Consider the following 25,949-nt stretch of genomic DNA (forward strand, 5'->3'; position numbering starts at 1 on the left):
ATATGAACACCCTATAACCCAGTTGTGACATCACTATAAGTTGGGCTGTTAAAGACAGCTTTGCAGCCACTTGTATAATCTGATTCCCTCACTCGTTTCCCAGTATGAGTAACCCATAGCTAATCCACAAGCCAGAAACAGAACCCGAGATCACACTGTGCCTTCCATTTCTGATTTGGAGACAAACAATGGTTTTAATAAACCATAGGTTCCATGGGTAGAAAAACACAGCAATCTATGGTTTGTTCAAACCAGGGAGTCAGTGGGAGAATTAGAATATACAGGTATAAAACATGACAGCCAAATCTCATTGTTTGGGCATCATGTCTGTGCTTGGTGTATGTTTCAAACTACACACATTCCTTAGGCATTTCTGTATCTCCGACCAACTCATGGGTTCTACACAACCCCCCTTGCCTTCACATTAGCATTACAAGGCAAGCACTAGTATGGCAACTTCTTGTTTTCCATATAATAAGGGATGGGGAAGATATTAGGCTCATTTCATCTTTAATGCAAGCCTACTTAATCACATTTCCTGAAGCTAGTGAACTGAAACACAACTACTGTATCCTTTGAAATTCATGTTTTAGATCCTTACCCTGAGCACAACTATCCTGTCTGAATTAAGTGTCAATTTGTTTGCCCACATCCAATCCTTTGCTACATCCAGACACTGCTTTGGGACCTCCATGGCCTTCCCAGAATAAGGCGTAAAGGAGAAATCAATATACAATTCAACTCTCCAGGGTTTCTGCTATGTGCAGTGTTAGGTTGTGGGTGAACATATCAGACGACACAGCGATTCTTCAAACAGCTCTTGTTTATTCACAAGCCAGGACAGAACTGAACTGAAGGGTTCAGTCAGCCTGCTTGTATAGAGCTCCAGTACAACGTTACTGTAACAACTTTCTAAAACTATCCAATCACGGAATGTCACTTTCGATCCCTTATTTGCATAACTATCTACAGTCTCCCCCTGCTGGCCCAGGGTGAGAACTTCAGTACATAACATGCATAGTCCAGGCCTGCAATTCCAGCAAATATATCTGCATCATTAACCAGGTTAGGTCAAGGCAGCTTCAGTCACTGCCTCTGAGCATAACAAGCCCATGTGCTTATTTTCTTCTGCTATTAGTGAATACAGAAGGAAATCAAATAATTTTTGGCATAGAAAATAAGCATTTTTCTTGTAACTATGACAATTACTGTATCCTATTATGCATTTTCGAATACTTGGGAACTTCCCCGTAATCACTGTCTTGCCTTAAGTGAATGTTCCCTTGCCAAAGTAGGAGTACATCCCTGATTTCATGTGTGTGATACAAAAAATATCGACTTCTTTGCAAGGAAAAAATATTTTTGGCTTCAGATGAATTGAAAATATACAATTACTGGCGCTTGATTTTGCAATAAAGTTGAATCAACGCCTGGCATATTTTCAGATGAGGCTCATTCTCTCTCTCTCCTTTTACCTCTAGATAAAAAGTGTTTAGTAGTTAAAGCAATAAATCAGAATTAGGACATTACTCAAGCATAATCTGGACCAGTTGTTGCCTTTTGAGGCCTCCTTAGAAGACCCAAGCCAATCAGAACAGATAGATGTCTAGATTTCGTCCCAGGGGAATTATTCAACCGCTTTGGGTAACTCATTTGGAAATTCAACCCTTAGAAATAAAGGAAGTTTTCCTAAATATCTCATTAAAAGGTCCAGTTCCAGGCAAAGAATTTGTTTGCTTCTGAGTAAACATATTTGAATCTAGCTCCAGATTTTATCTGCTGGATTCTGAATCTGTTGTAAATGTGTAAATGTGATCAGTTCTGGGGCCTGCAATCCTAGGGTCTAAGAGGAAGGGGGCATTGCAGAGACTATAGGATAAAGCAGATCTCTGTGTATGAAGCTGGAGAGAGATTTCCTTTCTCAGAGAAGGGGACCTCACCGTTTTGGTCCAGTCTTCACCAACAGTCAGTAGATGTTGGTGGAGGCAAAAAGGATGCTGATGCAGAGCATGCTGGGGATGATCAGAGGAAGGATCCATGCCATTCTCCCTCCTCCAGGGAGGGAAGTCCACCCTCACAGCTGGCACAGCAAATTACATTCACCTTGTTCCAAATGGGAGGGAAATTCCTAAAGAGGGCACAGAGACAAATTGCAGGCTCCATTCACTGTTACTCTGTTGGCATTTGACAAGGCAGTTTGTCACCTGCCTATAGAATTGGAGCCTTGGTGAATCTTCCAGTATTCATCTGATGTCAACGAGTACACTTTCTCTGTACCTTGCATAATCATCTCTGAAATATACTCAGAGTCGAGAGTGGATTTCATGTTCTTTATTCAGCTCATAGTGGTGAGGAGGAATGGAAGTTCCCCCAGGATGTCTGCTTTATATACATTATTTACACAATGGGCCTCACGTGATTGGCTAATTCTGGGATTCGCCTGTAGGCCAATCAGGTTACAGATTCACTTCCACCTGGAGCTGGATTGGGTGGCTCCTGTGGACCAATCAGACTGCTGCATTCTGGATCCTATTGTTCTAGGACCAATCAGACTACTGCATTTTAGATCCTATTCAACTCAGTACATAACAATCCCCTTACTCGCCTTTTGCCTAAACTAAAAAGTCCTGACTGCGGCAATCTTTTCTCCACATGTGAATTGCCCTCTCTTTCTGTTTCTCACTTAGAATCCAGTTGCATGTGTGTTCTGTTACAGATACTCATTTAGCGGTGTCTCACTGCGCAGTCTCCTATCAACCATAATCTCCCTTCCATCTGTACTGGAAACCATCTCTGTAGCATGATGTGAAAGATATGTTAAGCCATTAACACTAGAGAAATCAAAACTCAAAATTGCAAAGGCTCAAAGAGAACTTCTGGTAAAACACAATTATGCTATTAGACTGGAAGAATGTCATAAATATAGACAGCTGTGGGAGAGAACAAGGAAAGAATTTAGTCCATTCTCCTCTTTCGGTAATCAGGGTTTTTTTCTCCTTTACAGTGATACATCAGGTTACAGATGCTTTGGGTTAAAGACACTTTGGGTTACAAACTCCACTAACCAGGAAGTGCTTGCTGCAGGTTAAGAACTTTGCCCCAGGATAAGAACAGAAATCGCGAACCAGCAGCACAGCAGCAGCAGGAAGCCCCATTAGCAAAAGCACGTTTCAGGTTAAGAACCATTTCAGGTTAAGAACAGGCCTCTGGAATGAATTAAGTTCTTAACCCGAGGTACCACTGTATAGTTAACTTTCCCCTACATGCAAAAAATATTATATGAATTTTATCAACAGATAATTTTATCACCAGATACCCCAATGAATGACTCATCTAACATTATGGGGGAATAAGGTGGTTCTCATTCCCACAGCGGGTGGCGCTGTGGCCTAAACCACTGAGCCTCTAGGGCTTGCCGATTGGAAGGTCGGTGATTCGAATCCCCACGATGGAGTGAGCTCCCATTGCTCTGTCCCAGCTTCTGCCAACCTAGCAGTTCGAAAGCCCACCAGCGCAAGTAGATAAATAGGTACTGCTGTGGCGGGAAGGTAAACGGTGTTTCCGTGTGCTCTGGTTTCCGCCACAGTGTCCCGTTGCACCAGAAGCAGTTTAGTCATGCTGGCCACATGACCTGGAAAGCTGTCTGCAGACAAACGCCAGCTCCCTCGGCCTGAACTACAACTCCCATCAGCACCAGCCAGCATAGCCAATGCTCAGGGATGATGGGTGTTGTTATCCAAGACACATGGTAGATAGATAGATAATACTTTATTCGGCTATAAGCCCACAAGGTAAAACCAATCAATAAATAAAATAGCATTTTACATTCTAAAATATCAACTAAAATATTTCAACGCATAATCTCCTTCACATTACATACAATCTCTAGATGTACCGTATTGTGGCCTTGAAGATAAAGATGGTGCATGCATAGAGTTTACTAGATTTTTAATAGTCATGCAGCATTCCACGAAGTCTTTTATATGAAAGAACTGAAATCAGGAATCTGGCAACCTGTAATGTTCTATAAGAGTCAATGTCCTGGAGTAGATAGGCTAGATGTAATTCAGGTGGTTTAGCAACAGTTTCCAAAATGATTGAACTCAGAATCCTTGATCGGGGAACAATATATAAAGGACAATTAAACAAGATATGATAAAGGGATTATATTGATTTGTTGTCACATGTGCATAAAACAGAGGTTTTACCGTTAGAAAATCTATTGCTCAACACATTTGAGGGGAACACATTAAATCTGGCTCTAACAAATGCGAATCTATGCGACGCAACCAATAAGGTAGACAAATATCGAGGTATCTGGGACATGGATGTAATGCCCTGATTTATCAGGGACAAGACATATGGTAGGGAGTCTAAGCCTGGTCTACAATATTCAACATTATTAATATTCAACATTATTAATTAATTCAAAGTTCAGTTGGGAGGATTTTTAGAAGCTTCCTTACCAATCAGTCTTGACCCATCACTATCCCAATTGCAAAGTCTTTCTCTGTGCAGATACTGAAGTAGCACATACTGCTAATCTAAAATGGCAGGGCAAAGACTGGCTTTCTTTGAGCTCCGGTACTGGCAAACCAGTGAGACATGTTAAGTTGAGAAGCAATGCCTGGCCCAAAGTCACCCAGTGAACTTATTGGTGTCGTTTGACCCTTTAATTAGTCCCCTTTCCCCTCCTATAAAAACTATGAAAGACACTGTGTGTGTATAAGAGTTTATGCATGCAGAGAAAAAGGACAAGAAAGGGTTACTTTAGGTGTGATCGTCCTTTACCTGCAGCTGGTTAAGTGTGAGTCAGCAAACTTGTGAGTGAGTGACTCAGCACAATCTAAAGTATAAATACCCTTGTGTTTGTAGCACGTTCCACTGGATCCCCACCCCTTGGCTAGAACCAATTCTGTGTTGGAATGCCACAAGGAGGACATTTTGATTGAAATACATTTTATTAATTTTGCCATAAGCTACCTCAGTCTGTTGGGACAGACTGAAGTAGGGTTACTTTATACTACAGTTGTACAGTATATTACTGCTAAGCTGAGGAACAGCATTATATTTTGGGCTGCCTGTCAGTGAAAGAACTGACCATACCCAAACTGTCTGGGTTTTTCTTTGACAACCACATCCTGGGTTTTTTCCATTTACACAATCTGCTGGTGTGTTGAATGGGCACTCTGCACATGCCCCAACACATGGCCGAGTGGGGATTCAAACTCTGGTCTCCCAGGTCCATTCAATACATGGGTAGTGAATATGGGACCTTCTGTGTTCATTCATTCAATTCCATTCATGCTCTTTGTATGCCGATTTCCCACAAAATAAAATTATGCTGAAAGCAGCTTACAACAAAGAAAATAAGGCTGCATTCAAACAAACAGTTCGAAAACACTTTCATAAAGCCATAGCAAAACAACAGCAATGACCTACAAAGACACCACATTTCAATGCTATAAACATGACAAGATTATTTGTTCATGTGCAGATTATGCCATGACCAGTTTGGATTTAAGTTGAGCAAAAATTCTCATGGAGTTTCTATACATCCAGATTAACAAACCCCTGGCTCTTTCTTTTAGCACTTTCGGCTATTGACTTCATGATGGGATTTAGCCAGAGTTCTTTAAATGGTGTCAAAAAGCCAGGTTCCACTATTTCTGCTGACATTTGCTTCTGTGAGCTTGGCGGGGGGCTGATGTACTGACAATCTGTGACAGTTTAAAATAAGCTTGTAGATACCATGTTCCGGAGTCGTTTTTCTATCAGCACTATTCCGAAGGAGTTTTTTTTCCTCTAGGGGAAAAAAAAAAGTAAGATCATTTACCAAAAATAAGCCATGGGAGTCCAAGTTCAGTAAATCTAGAAGGCTTTAATCTCAATTTAGTTTGTTTATATTCAACAACAAAAAAAAGCATAAGGACCAGCGGAATACTTATTGCTCCAAAACGTAGCCTGTGTATTGCTTTAGAAAACAATATCTAATTGGCACTGCATTTCAACTGTGCCTCATAAAGCGTGACTGTTTTTATGCCCAGCCTTTCACTGACTTTTTCCAAGATACTTTATCTTAGCTCTGCATTTGGAACTTCCCCTACATTGGATTTATCTTGCCGTTTTGATTGGCTGCATTCTTTCCAACGTAGTGCCCTTAATTCTCCCCTTACCGATCCAATTCTGGCTGTGTGTAAAGGGATTATGTAGCAACGTTCTCTTAGGTGGGAATGGGCATTGTGTAGCTGACAGTGCAATTGTACAAGAACGCAATAAAAGCTATCCAGGTAGAAGAAGAAGAGTTTGGATTTGATATCCCACTTTATCACTACCCGAAGGAGTCTCAAAGCAGCTAACATTCTCCTTTCCCTTCCTCCCCCACAACAAACACTCTGTGAGGTGAGTGGGGCTGAGAGACTTCAAAGTGTGACTGGCCCAAGGTCACCCAGCAGCTGCATGTGGAGGAGCGGGGAATCAAACCTGGTTCACCAGATTACGACACTACCGCTCTTAACCACTATACCACACTGGCAGGTAGAACAAAAGCCATCACAGATCACAGCCATTGATCCTCCATGAACTTGTGAATCCTTTTTTTTTTTTTACCTTTTAAACATTTTATTTATACTTTTCAGATATATACATTTCACTGACCTTACAATCATTCTAACATTTTAAAACTTGACTCCCTTCCCCCTCTTTCTGCAGGTTCCCTTAACTTTATTTTAAATATCTTCTGCATATCCAGATTAACGTAACTTACTCATTTATTTATCTTCTTTAAATATATACTCTTATGTAGCTGCAGGTTATTACAACAACCCTGCCTTTGTTTTTATCTGTTTACAATTTATCTGTAAATATTCAATAAACCCTTTCCGTTCTTTTATAAAAAAATTGTTACCTCGGTTTCTTATTCTTCCGGTAAGTTTTGCCATTTCCGCATATTCCATAAGTTTTTGCATCCATTCTTCCTTTGCTGGGACTTGTTTAATCCTCTGTTAAAACCACCTAAGTTGGTGGCCATCACTACTTTCTGTGGGAACCAATTAAATAGTCTAACTGCACACTGTGTGAAAAATTCCTTTCTTTGGTCTCTCCTGAATCTTCCGACCTTCACCTTCATTGTATGTCCATGAGTTCTAGGACTCAGCTAGACTGGTAAAGAAAAAGTCATTTATATGTGTTGTATGTGTGATATAACATTGTGCCAACAGATGGCGACATGGAGTCCCGTTTTTCTCCATGTTTTCCCTGTTTAAATTTACAACTCTTTAAACTGAAATGCTTCTTTGATGTGTCTAGATCCAGCCCTAGTGTGAGCCATTCTAAGTCTGTTGTACACAGTGGGGGAAATCACAAATTAGTTAAGTCATAATGATATGGCTGAAATATGATTTCAGCATTTTCAGGATTTCGGGAATCTTCCTGACTTGTCACCACCACAGAATTCCAAATCAAGTGTGGTTCGTTGTGTGGCTGTATTGGATAACACGAAGAACCTCTCTTGTCTCTTTGTAGGCTGTATCTAAAGGGTCATTCAGGAACCGCAGGAAAACAGAGCAGCTTGATACTGCACGGAGCTGACTTTAGTACCAAAGATGCTGACAATGACAACTGCATGTGCAAATGTGCCCTTATGCTAACAGGAGGTAAGCATCAAATGATAAAAAACACTCATAATAAAGGGATGGATGGATCAAAAGATGAATGAATGGATGGATCAATGGAGAAAGAGCTACTTTCTACTGAATCATGATTCTAATCCTTCCAGCCCGCTGCTACCAACAGTTTTCCAAAGGGCTTCAAACAGAAGTTCTTTTCGGCTTACTGAGATTCCTTTAGCTAAAGTTTCACTGAAAATCAATGGGAAATTGGTCCTCCTTAGGGGAAACATCTGCAGGGTTTAAAGGGAGTCTTGTTAAGGCTTGTGAAACCTGGTGTGTTCAATGTTTCTTTTCTGTTACTGAGCTACCTTCTGTTTCTGTTACTGCTCTCTACCTTCTAAGAAGTGACGAATTGATTTAAATCTTCTTCTTTTTAAGAAAGACGCAGGGCGAAAGGTGCGGATAATGGAGACCTGGTTTTGGGTCTCCTGTCTCACAACATTTTTGTTAGATTTGGATTGGGACCACAGTATCTATTCATGTTCACTAGATTTAGTTCTGTTCTGGAAATGGGACAAATAAGTGAACACTGGGGATTTCAGTTCCAGTTTCTGATTTTGTCATCTGCCCCTCCCCCATGGCTGCTTGTTACAAATGATAGTGGTGATGATGTTGGGGTGGACGGTGGGGGTGTCATCTGATCTCAAGTCACTATCATCTTGGTATATTATTTATAGCGCCAAACAAAAACAATACTGCTGATGTATTGATAAGAGTCCAATGGGAAATTCACTGGGAATGTTGAGTTAGTAACCAAGATGCCCCCCACCAGGGTGATCCTAGACATTTGAAGTGAGTCCTAGTAATTTCTTGTGCAAAGCTTCCAAGTAAGAAAAAGCTATATGGACATATAAGGAGATGCTTTTACCCGTTTTTGTCAGCTGTATGACTAACGATGCTTGAGTCATTTTTTTCAGGGTCGGTGCTACTAATTGATTGTGCATAAACATCTTTAAATAGGATATGATGGGTTATTTTTTTTCATGGATTTGCAATGTACAGCCAGCTTCCTGTGAGATAGCGCTTTGAGCACTTCACAACACTGAACCGTAGAAAGATCCGTTCAATTCTTTTGTCACAACAAACTGTCTGATAACAAAAAGTGGCTGTGATAACTATGTAATAAAAATAATTCATCTTATAAAATAATTGTATCTTAGACAGTAGAAAGCCTTATCAGACTTTCTGTTGGTTTTGGCAACACCATAGACAGCCTTTTGATTATGAATTCTATAAAATATACACAAGTTCTGCAGCTATCTTGACAGCCTGGAGGGTTTTGTAGTCTCTGGGAGATGAGCAAAATATTTTATGTGTAGCAAGTGACAAAAGAGATGAACAGAGATGGAGACTGGAATAACCAGAGATTAAAAACTACAACTGGAAAGCCACAATTTATTCTGTACTGTTGTTAAATGTTTTAGTGCCAAAGTCCCTTGAGGAAAGTTTGAAGGAGGTTGGGATATTTAGCCTGGAGAAAAAGCAATTAAAAAGTGACACGATAGACATCTTCAAATAATTGAAGGGCTGCCACAGAGATTACAGAATCATAGAGTTGGAAGGACCACAAGGATCATCGAGTCCAACCCCCTACAATCCAGGAATCTTTCACCCAATGTGGGGCTCAAATTCACAGCCCTGAGACTAAGAGTCTCACGCTCTACCAACTGAGTTGTGATAAAGCAGGTTCATTTTATGTTGCTTCAAAGGATGGGACCTAAAATAATTGGATTGAATTACAAACATGTGATTTTTGACTAGACATTGAGTAGAACTTGGGAACATAAGAAGGTATGAAGACATTCTGAAATGAAACATATTTGATCTTGTTATAGGATTAATGCAGCAAATGTGTATAAAACTAATTGCAATATTCAAGTGCAACGTCCCATCACTGCAAAGATTTCTGCATGTGCAATGGGATTTCTTCCCCCCCCCCCTCCTCCCCATTTACGCTACCCAGCTCTGCTCTGGAGGGTTCGGGAGGGACCTCTAGGACAAATCTGGGTGATGCATGGTGGGAGGAGAGATCATCTGTCAATTCAGCAAAAGTTAAACACTTGATTTAAAGGCTAAGAAATAACAAGGCCAACGGGAGAAGATTTTGGGTAGAATTCACTGTTGTGCAAAGGTGTTAGCTCCATCAGCACAAACATTTCTGCTTGCCAAATGGAACAATCTCCCAACCCTCCCAAGCAGATTTGGGGAGGGTGTCGGGGAGGAGAGAGGGGAAAGTCCCATTGCACTGGAGGGACTCATTGTGTTGGCTTCCACCAGCTCAACAACTTGATTGAATTTCTCTTTCCAGCATGATGTGGAGCAGTGGGCTTCAAGTTTGGCCAAACTTTAAAGCTCTGTGTAGAAAACTCTATAGTTAATGCTCTGATCCTTCTAGGTAGTATTCTAAAAGCCGCTATTTATTTTGCATCTAAAATGTTTGCATGCCATTCATGCAATCATTTGATAGGCCGGGTGGAACCGAAAGAGGTAATTATGGAAGGCCAAGCAAGATTTAGAGCAGGTAGATCTACCACAGTCTATTGCTTTGTGCTGGCATACCTGGCTCAGAGGTTTGCAACAGGATATAAAAGGTCCCTTGATGCAGCTTTTGTTGACCTGTTATGATCATCATAATTACCTACAGTGCTGTGAAGTATATACAGATCGCAAAAGTAGAGCAGTCTGTTTCCAAAAAGGTTTACAATCTTCACTGAACCATCAAAAAAGGTCTTTTCCATTGAAAACCCGTAGAAGTACTGAGCACATTTATTATTAAGACAAGGCCATATTTAAGGCCATTTGCATATTTAAATCACATTTAAATGCCGTGGTGGCTGGTGCACATTGCCAATGGTAGGACGGAAGGCAGAGGGAGCCACCGTAGGCAGAGACAGAGCTAGTGGCAGGCAGAGCCAAGTCATTCTAGTTTTGCCCCTCCTTCCTTCATGTCAAACAATGAGACTTAGAAGGAAGAAAGTGACAGGCAATTTCAGCCCCTGGACTGGTTTGTAAGTAGGAAGGGAGGCAGGAGAGGCTAGCTGAGGGCAGACCATGAATGTACCAGCCTCCACAGTTATAGAGCCAATGTCCATAGAGTTTGTAGGCATATAGTTACAGGACATTGAACTGTTGCGTTTTACATCGCCTGTTGAATGTGTGGATGTGCTAAATGCTGAGCTGTATGTTATTATAATGGGTGTTCTTTCTAAGGAACAGACATACAAAACAATAATTTACTTTTTCATAGGATCTAAGCAAAGTTCTTTATGTGTGTGTGTGTTTGTTTGCTTGTGTGTGTGTGTGTGTGTGTGTGTGTGTGTGTGTGTGAGAGAGAGAGAGAGAGAGAGAGAGAGAGAGAGAGAGAGAGAGTTGTGCACATGCAGGCAGCCAGTTTAACCTGAACTCGGGGACATAAACACAACATTTCTACTGAAAACTAGTTCCTCAGTGTTCAGTGCATTCATCACTTTCTGACTGCACTGTCAATGTATGTGCCCATGAGCCATCACAGACCTAATACCAGAGATGGAGCAGTCATATTATCCAATGGCCCATCAAACAGACATTATCAATAGTAAGTCTATACCTTCAGATGTCAGTCTTTTCATGTAGACTAGGCAAACTCCAGCAATGTGCATACATGAGTGAACTAGTTCAGAATTATCCGAAAAATGTTTTGTTTTGTTTTGGGTTTTTTTTGGATGGATTTCCAAGCTACCCAACATCTCTAGTTGTGGAACTTTCTGCCTCAGAAAGAGAAAGATAGAAACCAGCTTGAAGACAAAAGATTGTAGACCGCCGAGTGTCCCTATTTTCCAGGGATGTCCCTGATTTAGGGAAGCCATCCTGTTTTCTGATTTGATCCTGGAATATCCTGCTTTTTTCCCTTAGGATGTCCATATTTTCATTGCAAAAATGTTAGAAGGTATGGCAGGATGTCCTTATTTTCTTTGGAGAAATGTTGGAGGGTATGGAGTTATTTGACTCACGAGCAGTCTGAAGGCAATCCTGTATAGGGAAGGGTTTTTTTTAATGTTTAATGTTTAATGTTTTATTGTGTTTTTATATATATGTTGGAAGCTGCCCAGAGTGCACCCCATCAATTAGTGATTGGCAAACAAAATTATTTGAATTTGTTGAACTCGCAAAAATGACACAAAAAAATAGAAACCAAAAAAACCACAAAGTTTATTAACGATTGGAACAAATTTATGACATACATCGAAGGGAATTATAGAAACTTAAAAACTATAGCAGGTCTGATATAGATCTTACGATGTGCAAACCATCAACATTCACCAGCTGCAGGAAAAATAAATTATGTATATCAAGAAGCCTGAAATCGGGAGGGATGGAGGTCAATAGGGAGTAGAAGAATGAGTTAAGTTCCTGAAGATATAAAGAAACAAATGTGAAGACAAAGAACGTTAATGGAAACGGACAATATTTTTATGTTATGTTTAGACATTTTCTATCTATTTTTTTCTTTTTTTTGTAACTGTGGATTTGTTTTTCCTTTTTGGTTAATTATATGAAACTCAATAAAAAGAAATGAAGAAAAAAAAAGGAAGCTGCCCAGAGTGGCTGGGGCAACCCAGTAAGATGTGTGGGGTATAAATTGTAAAATTATCATTATGGAATGGGATGTTCCTCTTTCCATCAGAGAAATGTTGGAGGGTATGCTGCGGTTCCAATAAATAAGACATATTTTTAGCTAGGAATATTGAATTAAAATCAGCAGATGCTCAACTAGTAATCTAAACAGAAAGATGAGGATTTAGAAACATCAGTAGAATTATTTCTTGCTCTCCCCCTACAGGTCCATAAATAGCAAACCTTGATTGTTTTAGGCCAGTATAATTTCTGGTGTGAATGAATAAATGTTTACTGTTGAAATGATTGAAGCCATTGACCATAACAATATTTGAAATGTTTTTAAAACAACAAATAAAAAAAATCTAGAATGATGGAACCACCAAGAATAATGCAAAATCCTTCCAGTTATATTGAATCATTCTGGCAGTATAATATATCTCTGGGGATGAAACGGACCAGCTCAGAAGCTGATTGCAATTCTGTCTAGTCAATCACCACTCCCTTAGCTGTATGAGAAAAATTCAGAGATTTGTAGGGGAGATGGCTGCAATTCGGATGTGGATTAATTTAACAGGCCGAAATTCCCCTTTCCCCATTTTATCTGTGCAGTTATCTGCCAGTCTACTGTTGCTGGGCTGGGGATAGCGCCATAAGTAGAGTTTTAAAAAGACCATTCCTCACATTATTCTCCAGAATAAGTTGCAGTTGTTGCTTAGCAAAAATCGAACCTTTGAGGCAATGGCAACTTTTAAACACTTGAAACTATGGGGAAAATATGGAGATCTGTCCTGTAGCCAGGTCAGCAGGAAGGCAGGAAGTTAGCATCCTGGGACCTGTTTCACACACACACACACGCATCACTTGATCTCTCAGCTGAATGTGTGAAGCATCTTCACTGGAAAAGCATTGTTTGAGTTGGAATTGCATGAGTTGCAGGTTTTCTCTGAGGGGATTAAACTTTGATAGTTCATCCAAGCAAACGAGCAATGATTTGATGAGGCAGTCAAGAAGGGATAAACAACACATGTTTGTGTGAGCTGGACCACATAGATAAACCATAATAGACATGTCTCCAGTACCCCATAAAGGAGACCCCACTTAATTGTGCAAGTCAGCCGGGAGTCCTTAAATGTGGTACGTACTTTAGCAGATCGTTCCTGTAGGCATAATTTAGGTAGTCTGTCATGTAGGGCTGCTTTGGGATTACACAGTGTTTAGGTTGCCTTGCTCAGAAAAGAAAAATATCCCCCAAGAAAGTCTGTCTTTCATGCTATGATGGTTGTTGTGAAGTAGAATGGTAATAGATACCACTTTCCTGGTCCATACTCCTGACAGTGTAAATGGAGCTGAGAGCCGCTTATGTGTTCCAGGCTCAGCTCTGGAAAGGGGGAGGGGGAAATCGAGGATTAGATTTTTCCATGTTTAGCTTTGTCTTAAATTTCTGCAAGATTATGCTCTTGTTACAGTCAAACATCAGCTCTGCTGCTTTCTTTTTCTTTGGTTATTAGCCCCTTAGGTATAGCTTTGTAATCAAAGAGAGGTCAGCTGTATCAAAATAGCAGAATGCCAGAATGTATTTGGCAATGATCCTTCCCCAAAGATCTTGTTATGAAGTGTTACTTCGGGGGTGGGGAGCCTACAAAGTATTGTTCAAAAAAAAATATGCAAGAAATTACTTTGCAAGGCTCAAGTCATAAATTCACTCTGGTCGAAATGCACAGAGTCGCGTAAACCTTGGAGCTATGCGCTGATCATTGTTACCACTGGTTAAAAAAGAAAACAAGGACTCCTTTCCTTTGGATGGAATGTAGAGGACCAATTCTGCTGACAAAGTGCACAAACCGCATGGGAAGCACATTCTGCCCACAAAAAAAGAAATTTGTGTTTAATTCCCCTGCATCTCCAGAGATAGGACAGGAATCCTTGAACACCAAAGGTGCCTTTTATTATTTTTATTATTCTTTCTTACAAAAAAAAAAGTTAGTAAGCATTTCAGTTTGGAAGACGCCGTGTTGTTCCGTGGAGTCAAAGAAATCTCACACCGCTCTGCTAACTGTGTGTGCTCAGTTTTGATTGTTACTTGGCTCTGCTAGGCTCCCCTGCAGATGCTTCCAGCAGGTTCACAGATGCTGTGTTGCTGCACAAAACAAGCAGCCTCTAGTTTAAATGGAACAAAAGGTGCAGACTGGCTTCCTTCCCCTTTGGGAGATGGGGGGATCTCTTTATTTCATTATTAGCCTTCAGCCCCAAAAGCACAAACCTAAGCTGTCCTGCTATATACTCCTTTCAAAAAAGGGACTTCTGTAATGAGTAAAGCCATGCTTCTGATACATTGCTTTGCTTCAGAATTCTTGTCTTGCAGGTCCCTCTGCACTGTGCTTTGTAGAAGGAACAGTTTATCTGAGGGCCAAACTAGATTTGATGTGAGTGGGAACCATGATAGTTTTTAAATTTGGTAAAAAGCAGCCAAGTGGGTTTGGATTCAGTCTGCTTTGTTTGGATGAAAATGTCCCCAAACTGCTATCAGCAATGGAGATAACCTACATCCATACATTAAAAGCATTTTTTTATAATCCTGTGACAAGCATGAAGCATCCTGGGAACTGTAGTTTGTTAAGGGTGCTGGGAATTATAGTCCTGTGAGGTCATCACCTTTAACCTCCTAGAGTTTTCAGGATGTTCCATGACTCTTAAAGTGGTAATGGTGATGATAGATAGCTTTTCCTGCCACCTAAACAGCAGCTTCCAGCGGGGGTGCAGAGTTTTAGCTTAGTGAGATGAATTAATGTCCCCTCCCCAGCATTGCAACTGCAGGTCAAGTGAAATTGCTTCCACGGTGGCTGCTTTTAACCAAAGGAAAAGATTTCAGGAGATCCGGTCAGAGATCTCCCACACACTATTTAGCTTGGCTCTTAGAGTGACCGCTGAAACGTTACCTAAACTGAAATTCAAGGCTAATGTGGGGGTTCCTTTTCAGGTGAACAGCTTTTGAGGGTAGCCCAATTTTGTTTGGAAAGAGTACTAAGAGTTCTCACAGGAGTTTCGCATATCCCTTATTGATTTGCTTGGAAAGAGGTTGGGGGTGGGAGGAAGGAGAATTGTAAGTAATAGGTCCACATTATTTTATTCTCTCGTCAATGTACATGGTGAGTCTCTGCCACAAATCTGCTGACAGTCTAAATTTCGTTGGTGGTGGGTGGGGGTATCAAAGAGGGCAAAAAGGAGTGGAAATAAGAAACAACAGAATGAAAGGCTAAGTGGGTAAAACCAGTGTTAACAAGGCTTTTGTGCATTTACAGTGGACGCTTGGGTTGCAAACGTGATCTGTGCAGGAAACATGTTTGCAACCCGCAGTGCCATGTCTGTGCATGTGCGGGTCGTGATTTGGCACTTCTGCGCATGTGCAAAGCATGATTTAGCGCTTCTGCTCATATGCAAGCGCCGAAACCCGAAAGTAACCCGTTCTGGTATTTCTGGGTTTGGCGCAGTGTGCAACCTGAAATCATGCAACTCGAAGCGTCTGTAACCCAAGGTATGACTGTATTTGTTTATAAAAGTAGCTACCGTATTTTTTGCTCCATAAGACACACTTTTTTCTTCCTAAAAGGTAAGGGGAAATGTGAGTGCGTCTTATGGAGTGAATAGCGCTGCGCAGAGAGGGAGAGCTGTGCAACGCCCGTTCAGCGAAGCGGGAGGAGGAACAGAAGGAGACCCTGTTTCTCCTCCCGCTTCACTGAAGGGGCCCTGTGCAGCTCTCCCTCTCTGCACAGCGCCTCTCCTATGAAGGAGAGGTGCTGCACACAGAAGGAGAACTGCGCAGCACCCCTTCAGCGACGTGCCTGTCCTGGCTTCTGCCTTATCCATGAGCAGCCTCTTCGGGCAGGGGGAGACTTCATCCTGCTGCCCTGAAGAGGCTTGGCGCAGTTATCCTAGAAGCCAGAACAGCCACACAGTATCCCAGAAGCCAGATCCCTCTTGCTGTTCTGACTTCTGGGATTCAGAATATTTTTTTCTTGTTTTCCTCCTCCCAAAACTAGGTGTGTATTATTCTCTGGTGTGTCTTATGGAGCGAAAAATACGGTATATACCACCAATTCATACAATATAACAAGGCAGTGTGTAACAATATATACAAAGTATAAAACACCATATAAACAGTACAAAATGATTGTTAAAGTGACTGGCTGATCAAAAAAATTATACTGTTGCATAGGCCTGTCTTCAAGAGATGCCTGAAAGTCAATAGCAAGCATACCTGTTGAATCTCTGCTGGAAGAGTATTCCACAGCATGGTCCTGGTAACACTAACTACTCGACTTCTACGGGAGGTCAGTCAGGCCTCTGAAACATGGGGGTTGAATGAGATAGCCCCCAAAGTTCCTTACAAGTCCATGATTCTATGCCTGCGAACATATCGTCATGGGTGACCAAGTGTTAGAGGGTCTGGAAACCAAGCCTTATATAAGGTTACCAGGTTGTTGTTTTTCAATGAATCCGGGGACACTTTTCAACTACAATGGATTTTGTATGGGGACTGATTTGTAAATCCGGGGACTGTTCCCAGGAAACGGGGGCGTCTGGCAACCTTACCTTATGAGGAATGGTTGAAGGCCATAGCTGTCAACTTCCAGATTTGAAAATAAGGGATCAGCAGCCTCACCTGTTCCAGGGACAGTCTACGGGATACCTAACAATCCAGGATAGCAGCGGGAAGCAGCGGGAAATGGCGTTGGAATAAGAGAATTTCCCGCCAAAAAAGGGAAGGTTGACAACTATGTTGAAGGCATTGGTTATGTTTAGCCTGGAGAGCAGAAGAGTGGGAGGTGTTGTGATAGCCATCTTCAAGTGTTCGAAGGGAGCAGAGGGTAGGACCCAAACTAATGTTTTCAAATGACAAGAAAGGAGATTCCAACTAAACATTTGGAGGAACTTTCTGGTAGTAAGAGCTGTTTGACAGTGGAAGGGACATATGGAAAGTGGTGGGCTCTCCCTTGTTGGAGGTTTTTAAGCAGAGGTTGGATGGCTATCTGTCAGGGAATCTTTGGCTGTGATTTCTGCACTGCAGGGAGTATGATTTGATTTAGAATAATAGAATTGTAGAGTTGGAAGGTACCCTTAGGGTCATCTAGTCCAACCCCCTGCAATGCATAAAGTTCTGCCTTGCTCAAACTGTGCTAGTAAAGTGATATGATCCTTTTCTGTATTCTAATTAAAACGAGTTGAGTTTGTTTGAGTGAGTGTCATCAAGAATAAGAGTCTGCAAATGTTTGTTTCTGAATGATTTATTTAGCCATTGTTTACCTCTTTAAAGTTTGGCTACAAATATTTAAACAACCCAAAAAAAAATCTTCAGAGGGCAAAACTTGATCTCGCATAATTTTATGCTTTCAAGAAGGAAATGTTGTGATTGCCCACAAACACGGCTGGAGCATGTATGCTTCTTAATCAAGGAAAGAAGACTTGCTGATCAGAAGGTCAGCGGTTTGAATCCCCACAACGGGGTGAGCTCCCGTTGCTCGGTCCCAGCTCCTGCCAACCTAGCAGTTCGAAAGCACATCAAAGTACAAGTAGATAAATAGGCCCCACTCCGGCGGGAAGGTAAACGGCGTTTCCGTGCGCTGCTCTCATTCACCAGAAGCAGCTTAGTCATGCTGGCCATATGACCCAGAAGCTGTCTGCGGACAAACGCCGGCTGCCTCGGCCAATAAAGCAAGATGAGCACCGCAACCCCAGAGTCGGCCATGACTGGACCTAATGGGCAGGGGTCCCTTTACCTTTTAACCCCATTCAGTTTGGTCACAAGGCCTGGCAGCCTAGCATAAGAGCTCTATTCCATAAGTGTAGAGACAATGACATGAATGAATAGATTTGCAGATGCACCCATGAAAATTTATCAGCTTGTAGAAATGCATGCATGTTGGGTGTCAGTGTTGTGAAATGACTATAAAATAAGATGTTAAGAAGTCAAACAAATGGAAGGATGTCTCGTTCAGTGTCATTTGATCTAGAACCAACTCTGATTATAGGCAAGGACCCAAAATTTAGCTGCTGTCAAGGGTTTGCAATATCCACTGGAATAGTTGTTCCTTTCTTTTTGAGAAGCAGACCTGTATGCCACATAACAAAATATTTTTTGAAAAATCCCTCACTTTCAGAGTACTGCTATTCCTATTTCTATTATTATGACCGTTTTTTATGTAGCCACTCGTGCAGTTCTTAGAATCCCAACCTCAAAATATTTCTTCTTTTTCAAAAAAGAAGAAGAAACTCAAACTATGGCCTCCACGGCCTTTACCGTGGAGTTGGATTCTACACATTTGCCAGCCAGCATGCTGTTGCAAGCCAAAGTGAGCATGCTTACATGTTGGTGTATGGTCTAATGGTTTTGTTCTTAATGATTTCAGGATGGTGGTTTGATGCCTGTGGGCCTTCCAATCTCAATGGAATGTTCTACTCTGCTGGGCAGCACCATGGAAAAATAAATGGAATCAAATGGCACTACTTCAAAGGCCCCAGTTATTCATTACGTTCCACAACTATGATGATCCGGCCCTTAGACTTTTAAACGCGCCAAGCAAAAGCAAGAACAATGTGCAGTATAGCTACCATATTCTGAAGAACTTCGTATGTGACCTTCAGAAGCAGAGGGTGAGGACTTCCTGAAAGCACCAAATGGCAGCCGCCCATCAGTACTCAGATCTTCCCTGTCACAGGCTGCAGTAAACGGACACAAGTCACCACCCAACACACCAGGATGCAGATGACACTGTGGTTGCTTGGACTAGCGAAGGTGTTTATTGCGGCAGATCAGTGGACAACATTACGGTTCGGTTGCCACAAATGAACCTAATACTTTTGAGCAGAAGCTTGTTTGCTTGTACAAAACTGCCAGATTAAACTAGATGAAATTTTGTAAAGCAGAAATACATCATCATCATCATCATCACCATCATCCGTGGAGAAAAGGATGCTTGTCAGTGAAGGAAATAACACAGAATCTATGCAAAAAAAAGCACAACCGATATTTATTTTAATTGGTACACGTGCCTTAAAAAAGAAACACAAAGATGGTCGTTCAAAGCGTTGCTTGGTATCAGCAAACACCATTTAGATGGATAACGTCTCTTTAATGTAGGATCAATATGGTATGTTGGAGCAATTTCTCATTAAGTCAGTTTCAAATGTGAAACATGCCCCCAATAAAGAGACTGTGAATCATGATGGACAGAGAATGATAAGAGCAATACGCAGAGAGTTGTCAATGGTCCTGCATGGCTGGGGTGAATGTAGGTAATCCTGATAATTGGCATAATCCTTCAACTGGGATTTATAGCATGATAACAAAAGAAACCAGGGATTTTTCTTTCTGACTGTTACGGCTCTGGCCTCTAGCAAATGAAGTCTGAATGTCAAACCCAGATATTTTGTAAGGTGAAATAAAGGTTATTTTGCAAACGGAATTTCCTTTGAAATATACGGCATGGATGCAGATGGCGTAACCACATATTTGGTTCATGAAGCAGTGTTTTGTTGTTGTTTTTGCATGTGCACATTTTAGAGTTAATTACTTCTGGATTGCTTTTAGACCTTCGTTTCTTCTCTATGTTATTCACCCTTAATCTGCAAAATAAGTTAAGCAGGAGACTATCAGTTCTTTGCTGTGCTTCAGTTACTGCTGTGAAATAGTAAATACAGGAGAACTAAGGGAATACTTACAGTTATGTATTGTAATTGCAGTGGGCATGGGCGCAGAGTAGCCACAGTTAAAGGCATTAATTTCAGTGGGAAAATTAAGCCTATGCGTAATTCTTCTATTTGAAATGAATGGGACTTAAAAGTGCTCATCTGAATCATGTCCCATACGTAGGGCTGCAATAAACGTGTAGCTTTCGGTAGTTGTATGGAAGGGGTTTGTTGTGCTCTAGTGCTACAATGTTGATTCCTGATTAACTTGCCTCCAATGTATGCACTTCTAGAATTTCATGTGCCTCATTGTGTACATTGTCGACCAGCTCAGACAGACATATGGCCCAAGGGAAACACACCTATGCTTCATTTATTGTAACTCATGTGCATCAAAGATCTCATACATAGGAAGTTGCCTTATGCAGGTCCTTCTAGCTCAGCACTGCTTCTGTGCAGACTATCAGTATCTTTCTAGGGTTTTAGATGTGAGTTCCCTCCAGTTCTACCTGCAGATGTCAAGTATTAAACCATGTACTCTATCACAAAGCTTGTGGTCCTTCTCTTGCAGAAATGGGTGAGATAACCATTCACACATAAAAATTAGGCTCATTCCATTATTTTTGAGAGCCATCCTTTTTAAGAAAATGGGGGTCAGAGAAAGCTGACCGGCCATACCTTGGATGTGGTCCACATCCAATATTATTTGCTCAGTTGGCATTCATCTATGTGCGTTTTCAGAATACATGGGAACTTATCAGGTCCACAAAACGTTGACAAGACTTCAGAGCTCCAGTGTGCATGAGAAGTTAAATGGGGAAACCAATGTGAATGGGAACTCAAGGAACCCACAGTAAAATCTTCTGTGTGATGGGAACTTGTGTGCATGTGTGGTGCTGAGCAAATGCTATCAACAAAGCATGGACATGCACTGCACACATTCCTTATGTGTGTGTAGATTGGGGGTTTTCCAGCTATCAAGGTATCATTATCCGAGCTTTCCTATGCCATGAGAAGTATCTGAGTGAGGAAGGATCATCTTATGGGGGAAATCATTTACAAATCAGCATCTCAGGAAGTCCTTGTTGTAAGAACACCGTGTTCAGCACTGTTCAACAAGTCTCACTCTGACTTTCAACTGTGTTTCATGTATCATTATGGGTGTACCTTAGGGGTGTCTAACCTGTGGGCTGCAGACCACATCTGGTCCTCCAAGAGGTCTTATTTGTGCCCCCTCATCACACACACCCATTAAATGGGACAGGCCACTAGCCATGATGGCTATAGTCTGCCTCCATAGTTGGAGACAGTAATGTTTCTGAATACCAGTTGCTGGAAACCACAGGAAGGGAGAGTGCTCTTGTGCACAAATCCTGCTTGTGTGTTTCTCACAGGCATCCAGTTGTCCACTGTGAGAGCACCATGCTGGACTAAATGGGCCATTGGGCTGATCCAGCAGGCTCTTTTAAGTTTGATGTCCTCCATCACTCCTGAAGACAACAGGCTAACATAGGAAGTGCAGGGCAGGCTGTCATGTAGACACATTGCTCTGCCTTCCGACACAGTCAATCCCTCACGCTCAGCCTCTGTCACTTGAGATGACCACCTCACTGTGTCTAATGTTTGATATATTTTTAACTTTTGAATCACTGCAAATTATTTTATAGCAAGTGATTCAGAAATGGAAATGAATAACTAATAAATAAACAGTAGTGGAATCTGGCCCTGTTGAAATGAGCACACAGTTGGGTTGCTCTGAAGCGTGAGCCTCTTTTTGAAGGAAATAAAAAAATGTTCAACAAGTGTTTCTAATGTTGTGCTTAAGAAAGTTGACTATCCACCCTCTTCATCCCTGGTAGGCAGCTTGCTTTGCTTCCATTTATGGGAATGATGAAGCTTGCACAGGTTTCCTACTGAAAATCTGGAAGTACAAGGGGCTGACCACAGGATTATTTGTAACCGTGATGGCTCAATGTCTCTCAAGTTTAGAAGGTCTTTTGTATTGATGTATCCGTATGTATTTTTCTTTGCATTATCCTGCCTGAAGGGTTAGTTTGTTGTGTTCCAACTTGTTCTTTGCTCAGTGGTTCCTTCATACTTCTGGTTTCTCTCCCATTCCAGCAGTCTTCATTTAAGTCCAAAAAGTGTGCTACTTCTCAAAAATTCTTTTTTTTTAAGTCTCCAAATCAGGAATGCCATCGTGTAGATCGTATTGCAAAGGACAATTAAAAAAAAATAATAAAGGAAAAGATATGTCAAAACTCAAGCATGATATTTACTGTTTATTTATCTCAGTTTGAACAAATGGGAACATGGTTTCCTATCCTTTATAATAAAAACATTTAAAACACATTGGTTGGCTCCGTGTTTTGCTGTGTTTGGAGTGTACATTCTTGTGGTAGCCCACATTTGAGAGGAGGGAAAACCTAAGTAGAACAATATTCAGAAGTTCAGGCTGGCAATCTGAGGGCTGAGAAGATCAAGTCTCTTTGACACTACTAGAACTTGGGGACATCCAGTGAAGCTGGTTATTGAAAGATTCAGGAAAGACAAAAGGAAGTACTTCTTCACACAGCACCAAGGTAAATGATGGAATGCAGTCCCACAAAAAGTAGTAATGGGCACCAACTTGGATGGCTTTCAAAGAGGATTAGGCAAATTCATGGAGGATAAGGCTGTAAATATGTTCCAATATGCCCCTGCATGCCAATTGCTGGGTATCCCTGTCGCACCAGCGCCGGAGGAGAAAAAAACTTTAACATGTAGCAGAGTTCCCCCAAAATAGACCCGAGGCAATTAATATTTCATCCAGCAGAGCTTTTACTTTCATCTGAAGGCAAATAAGCATAATGGTCACAAATCCAGTACATTCAGGATCGGCACAGTCCATAAAAAATCCAGTTGCAGCACTTACAAAAACTCATAACAAGACTAAACCTTAACCCTAAGCATACTGTGTACAGAACACCATACCAAAAGTAAAAACCAGGCTCCTCACTTAAATTTATAGTCAGCATGACCTTAATTGGAAGAGATAAGAGAACCAGTTCAAGGCAGCTGTGCTCAGCTTCTCTGAAGGTATAACCCAAACAATCATGAACCTTCTGCTTGCTTCTTTCACAAAGAGGAAAAACCTGACAAACCCAAGTGGAGACAGGGCTCAAGTACTCAGCTTCTGCTTTCAGGCTCCCCCTAGGCATTTGATTGGCCACTATGAGATCAGAGTGAAGGACAAGATGGGCCATTGGCCTGATCAAGCAGGCTCTTCTTATGTTCTAAAAGCACTCCACAATTTATTTATTTTTAAATATTCTGTCTCTTGCTAACAAACGATACAATTCCATTTCTTGCTGGTTCCTACCAGCTGATTACTACACAACTTAATTTGGATTTGGATTTCCTTTCTAATGACTCATTTTCCTTTGGGCCATCTTTGTATGAAATGGAATTACTTGTTTCTTCTTCCCTAATGACTTTTTATTCATTAATCACTCTCTGGTTTATGAAGCCTGGCAGTGACCAGCTTCAATTAGCTCGAATTCTTTTACCAGATCCCAGCCATTGTTTCATATATATAGCTCAAGGATGGCGGGAGTATTTTCAGCATCTCTTTGTAACAGATTTATCCACTTTTTTCTTCAGGGAAGTTAAGCATAATTAGACTTCTTTCTTGTATACATTCAAGCCAGCCTAGCTTAAAGCAGGGGTTGGGGGTGGGAGCCAGTACAAAAGACATAGGGGAATAGAGCAATGTGTCTTTGCTTCTTTCAAGTCCTAGATTATCATGCCAATTAGTACTTACAGGCTCTTGTATGCCTTGAAAGTAAATGCAAAGGATTTTTTTTTAGGAAGGGGGTGGAATCCAATCTGCTGAAATGCATTTATAACTGTAGCAAAATATTAAGATACAGCATATAGATACACAGTGGTACCTCGGGTTAAGTACTTAATTCATTAAGGAGGTCCATTCTTAACCTGAAACTGTTCTTAACCTGAAGCACCACTTTAGCTAATGGGGCCTCCTGCTGCCACTGCGCTGCTGGAGCATGATTTCTGTTCTCATCCTGAAGCAAAGTTCTTAACCTGAAGCATTATTTCTGGGTTAGCGGAGTCTGTAACCTGAAGCATATGTAACCTGAAGCATACGTAACCTGAGGTACCACTGTATAGATATACCAAGGGTGTGCCTCAGGTCTTTGTGTTCTCTGAATTATAAGGAAAATTGGGTGATTCAGTGAAGTTTTTCACATTTCCAAGTCAGAATGCACCATTAACAGGGTGTCTCAAAGTGAATCAGGACCTTGCTAAATTTGATTGGCTCTGTGGCTTCGGCTCTCCTAAAACAACAACAACAACAACAACAACAACAACAACAACAACAACAACGGCTGTTGCTTTACCACCCTGAGAAACAAAGCCAAGCTGCCTGGGAAAACATCCAGAGTTCAAGAAGGGAGTGTGTGCAGAGGTGGGAATATATTTTGAGTTGATGGACTGGTCTAGCTTTTAGTTGCATTGAATGGTTTTCACAGGCCAGTTGAATCAGAGCGATTTGAAGGAGGGATTAAAAACTGGGTTTATTTTGCAAGTGGATCCATGCCTCCCCCCATTTAAGTGCATGGAGAGCACTTCATTCTGTCCCCCAAAATCTGTGGGGGGGGGAGAAGCCCACCCTCTTCCAATGTGGTAACAGCATCTTTGCTGGGAAAGAATCTTTACTGGGAAGCTTTACGACACCGCAGTCTTTACTGGGAGTCTCTGCTATTATACCACCACACCATTCACCTATGCACGTCAATGGAAAGAACTCCACATTTTGGAGATGCCACCTTTTTATTTTATTTAATATATATATATATAGTTGACTGCTCCCTCGTGTGCTTTCAGGCAACTCTCTGTGCCCTAAAGGGTGCAGAAGAGTAAAGAAAGCAAGAGAGAGAGAGGACCTGAACAGGTGGTAGACATTATTATGATGAAGAAACACCATTTCTCCTTCTCCTAAAAGTCCTTTTTTCTAGGACAAGTCAATATGTTGAGTTCAGTTGCAAGTTATTGCTGGTCTCCTAGAAATATATAGAAGGCAAGTAGATGTTAAACTGTTTGTAGTATATCTATATCAATGCTATGTTTTGATACAGGAGAGCCTTCAGACATGCAATTCCCACCCTATGGTCCTGAAGGCATTATACCTTGTGATTTTTCTGAACCTTTAGCCTTGATTGAATGCTAAAGCCTTCACCGGCTTCATATACAAAGAATCAATTTGGCTCTCAAAGTGGGAGAATAATGGTGCAGTCCTAACTATGTCTACTCAGAAATAAGTCCTACTGAATCCAGTGGGACTTACAGGCACTGGTGACTGGTATCCATTGGGACCGGCAGGGTGGAAGACAGGGAAACCAACAGCCCATAGAACCAGAGACAAGGACAGGCAAAGCTAATTAATTCTGGTCTTGTCCTCATCTGCCTTCAGTCTCCTGAGTTCTACAAGGACAGCACTGAGATGAAGGAAGAGAAAGCTGTCACAGGCAATGCCACCCCCTGGACTGGTTGTCTGTAAGAAGGCCAGCTGATGGAGGCTGTCAGAGTCCAGAGAGTTGGTGGGGCATTGTCACATTCACCCTAATGGACCAGCCTCCACGGCTCCCATATAAGTAGCGTTAGAATTGCAGCCTAAAGCATCTCATGGTACAAGTATCTAGCCCTAGCTGTGTAACTAGTCAACATGAATGGATAGTTTCAGATTTACTATCAGTATATCGAAATGTCAGTGGGCATCAGGCTCTAAAATGGATGACATAACCCAGAGAACATTCACTTTCTTAAAGAGACTTCAGCGGGGGTGTCTCAAGAAACAGCCCATATTTCTACTGAGTCAGGAACCCTTAAGTCAAATAAATCATCTTCAGATAATATTTATTCTTCCATGTTTAAATGTAGACCCATCCTCCAGCATCCCTTTCATGCTTAAACTTAGAAGCACTGTCTGCTCTCAGGGAA

At 41.4% G+C, this 25,949-nt stretch overlaps 1 protein-coding gene across 1 annotated transcript in view; it reads left to right on the top strand.

The window, feature by feature from the left end:
* Positions 1-22,296, top strand: part of ANGPT1 (angiopoietin 1) — a 152,553-nt gene extending 130,257 nt beyond the window's left edge. The window contains exons 8-9 of the mRNA XM_081918873.1: positions 7,525-7,655; positions 18,671-22,296. Of these exons, the coding sequence (XP_081774999.1) occupies positions 7,525-7,655; positions 18,671-18,831 (292 nt within the window). The 3' untranslated portion in view covers positions 18,832-22,296. The remainder of the gene's footprint in view (positions 1-7,524; positions 7,656-18,670) is intronic.
* Positions 22,297-25,949: the final 3,653 nt, after the last annotated feature.

This window comes from Podarcis melisellensis (assembly GCF_964234715.1).
Source record: "Podarcis melisellensis genome assembly, chromosome: 7".
NCBI classification, from domain to species: domain Eukaryota; kingdom Metazoa; phylum Chordata; class Lepidosauria; order Squamata; family Lacertidae; genus Podarcis; species Podarcis melisellensis.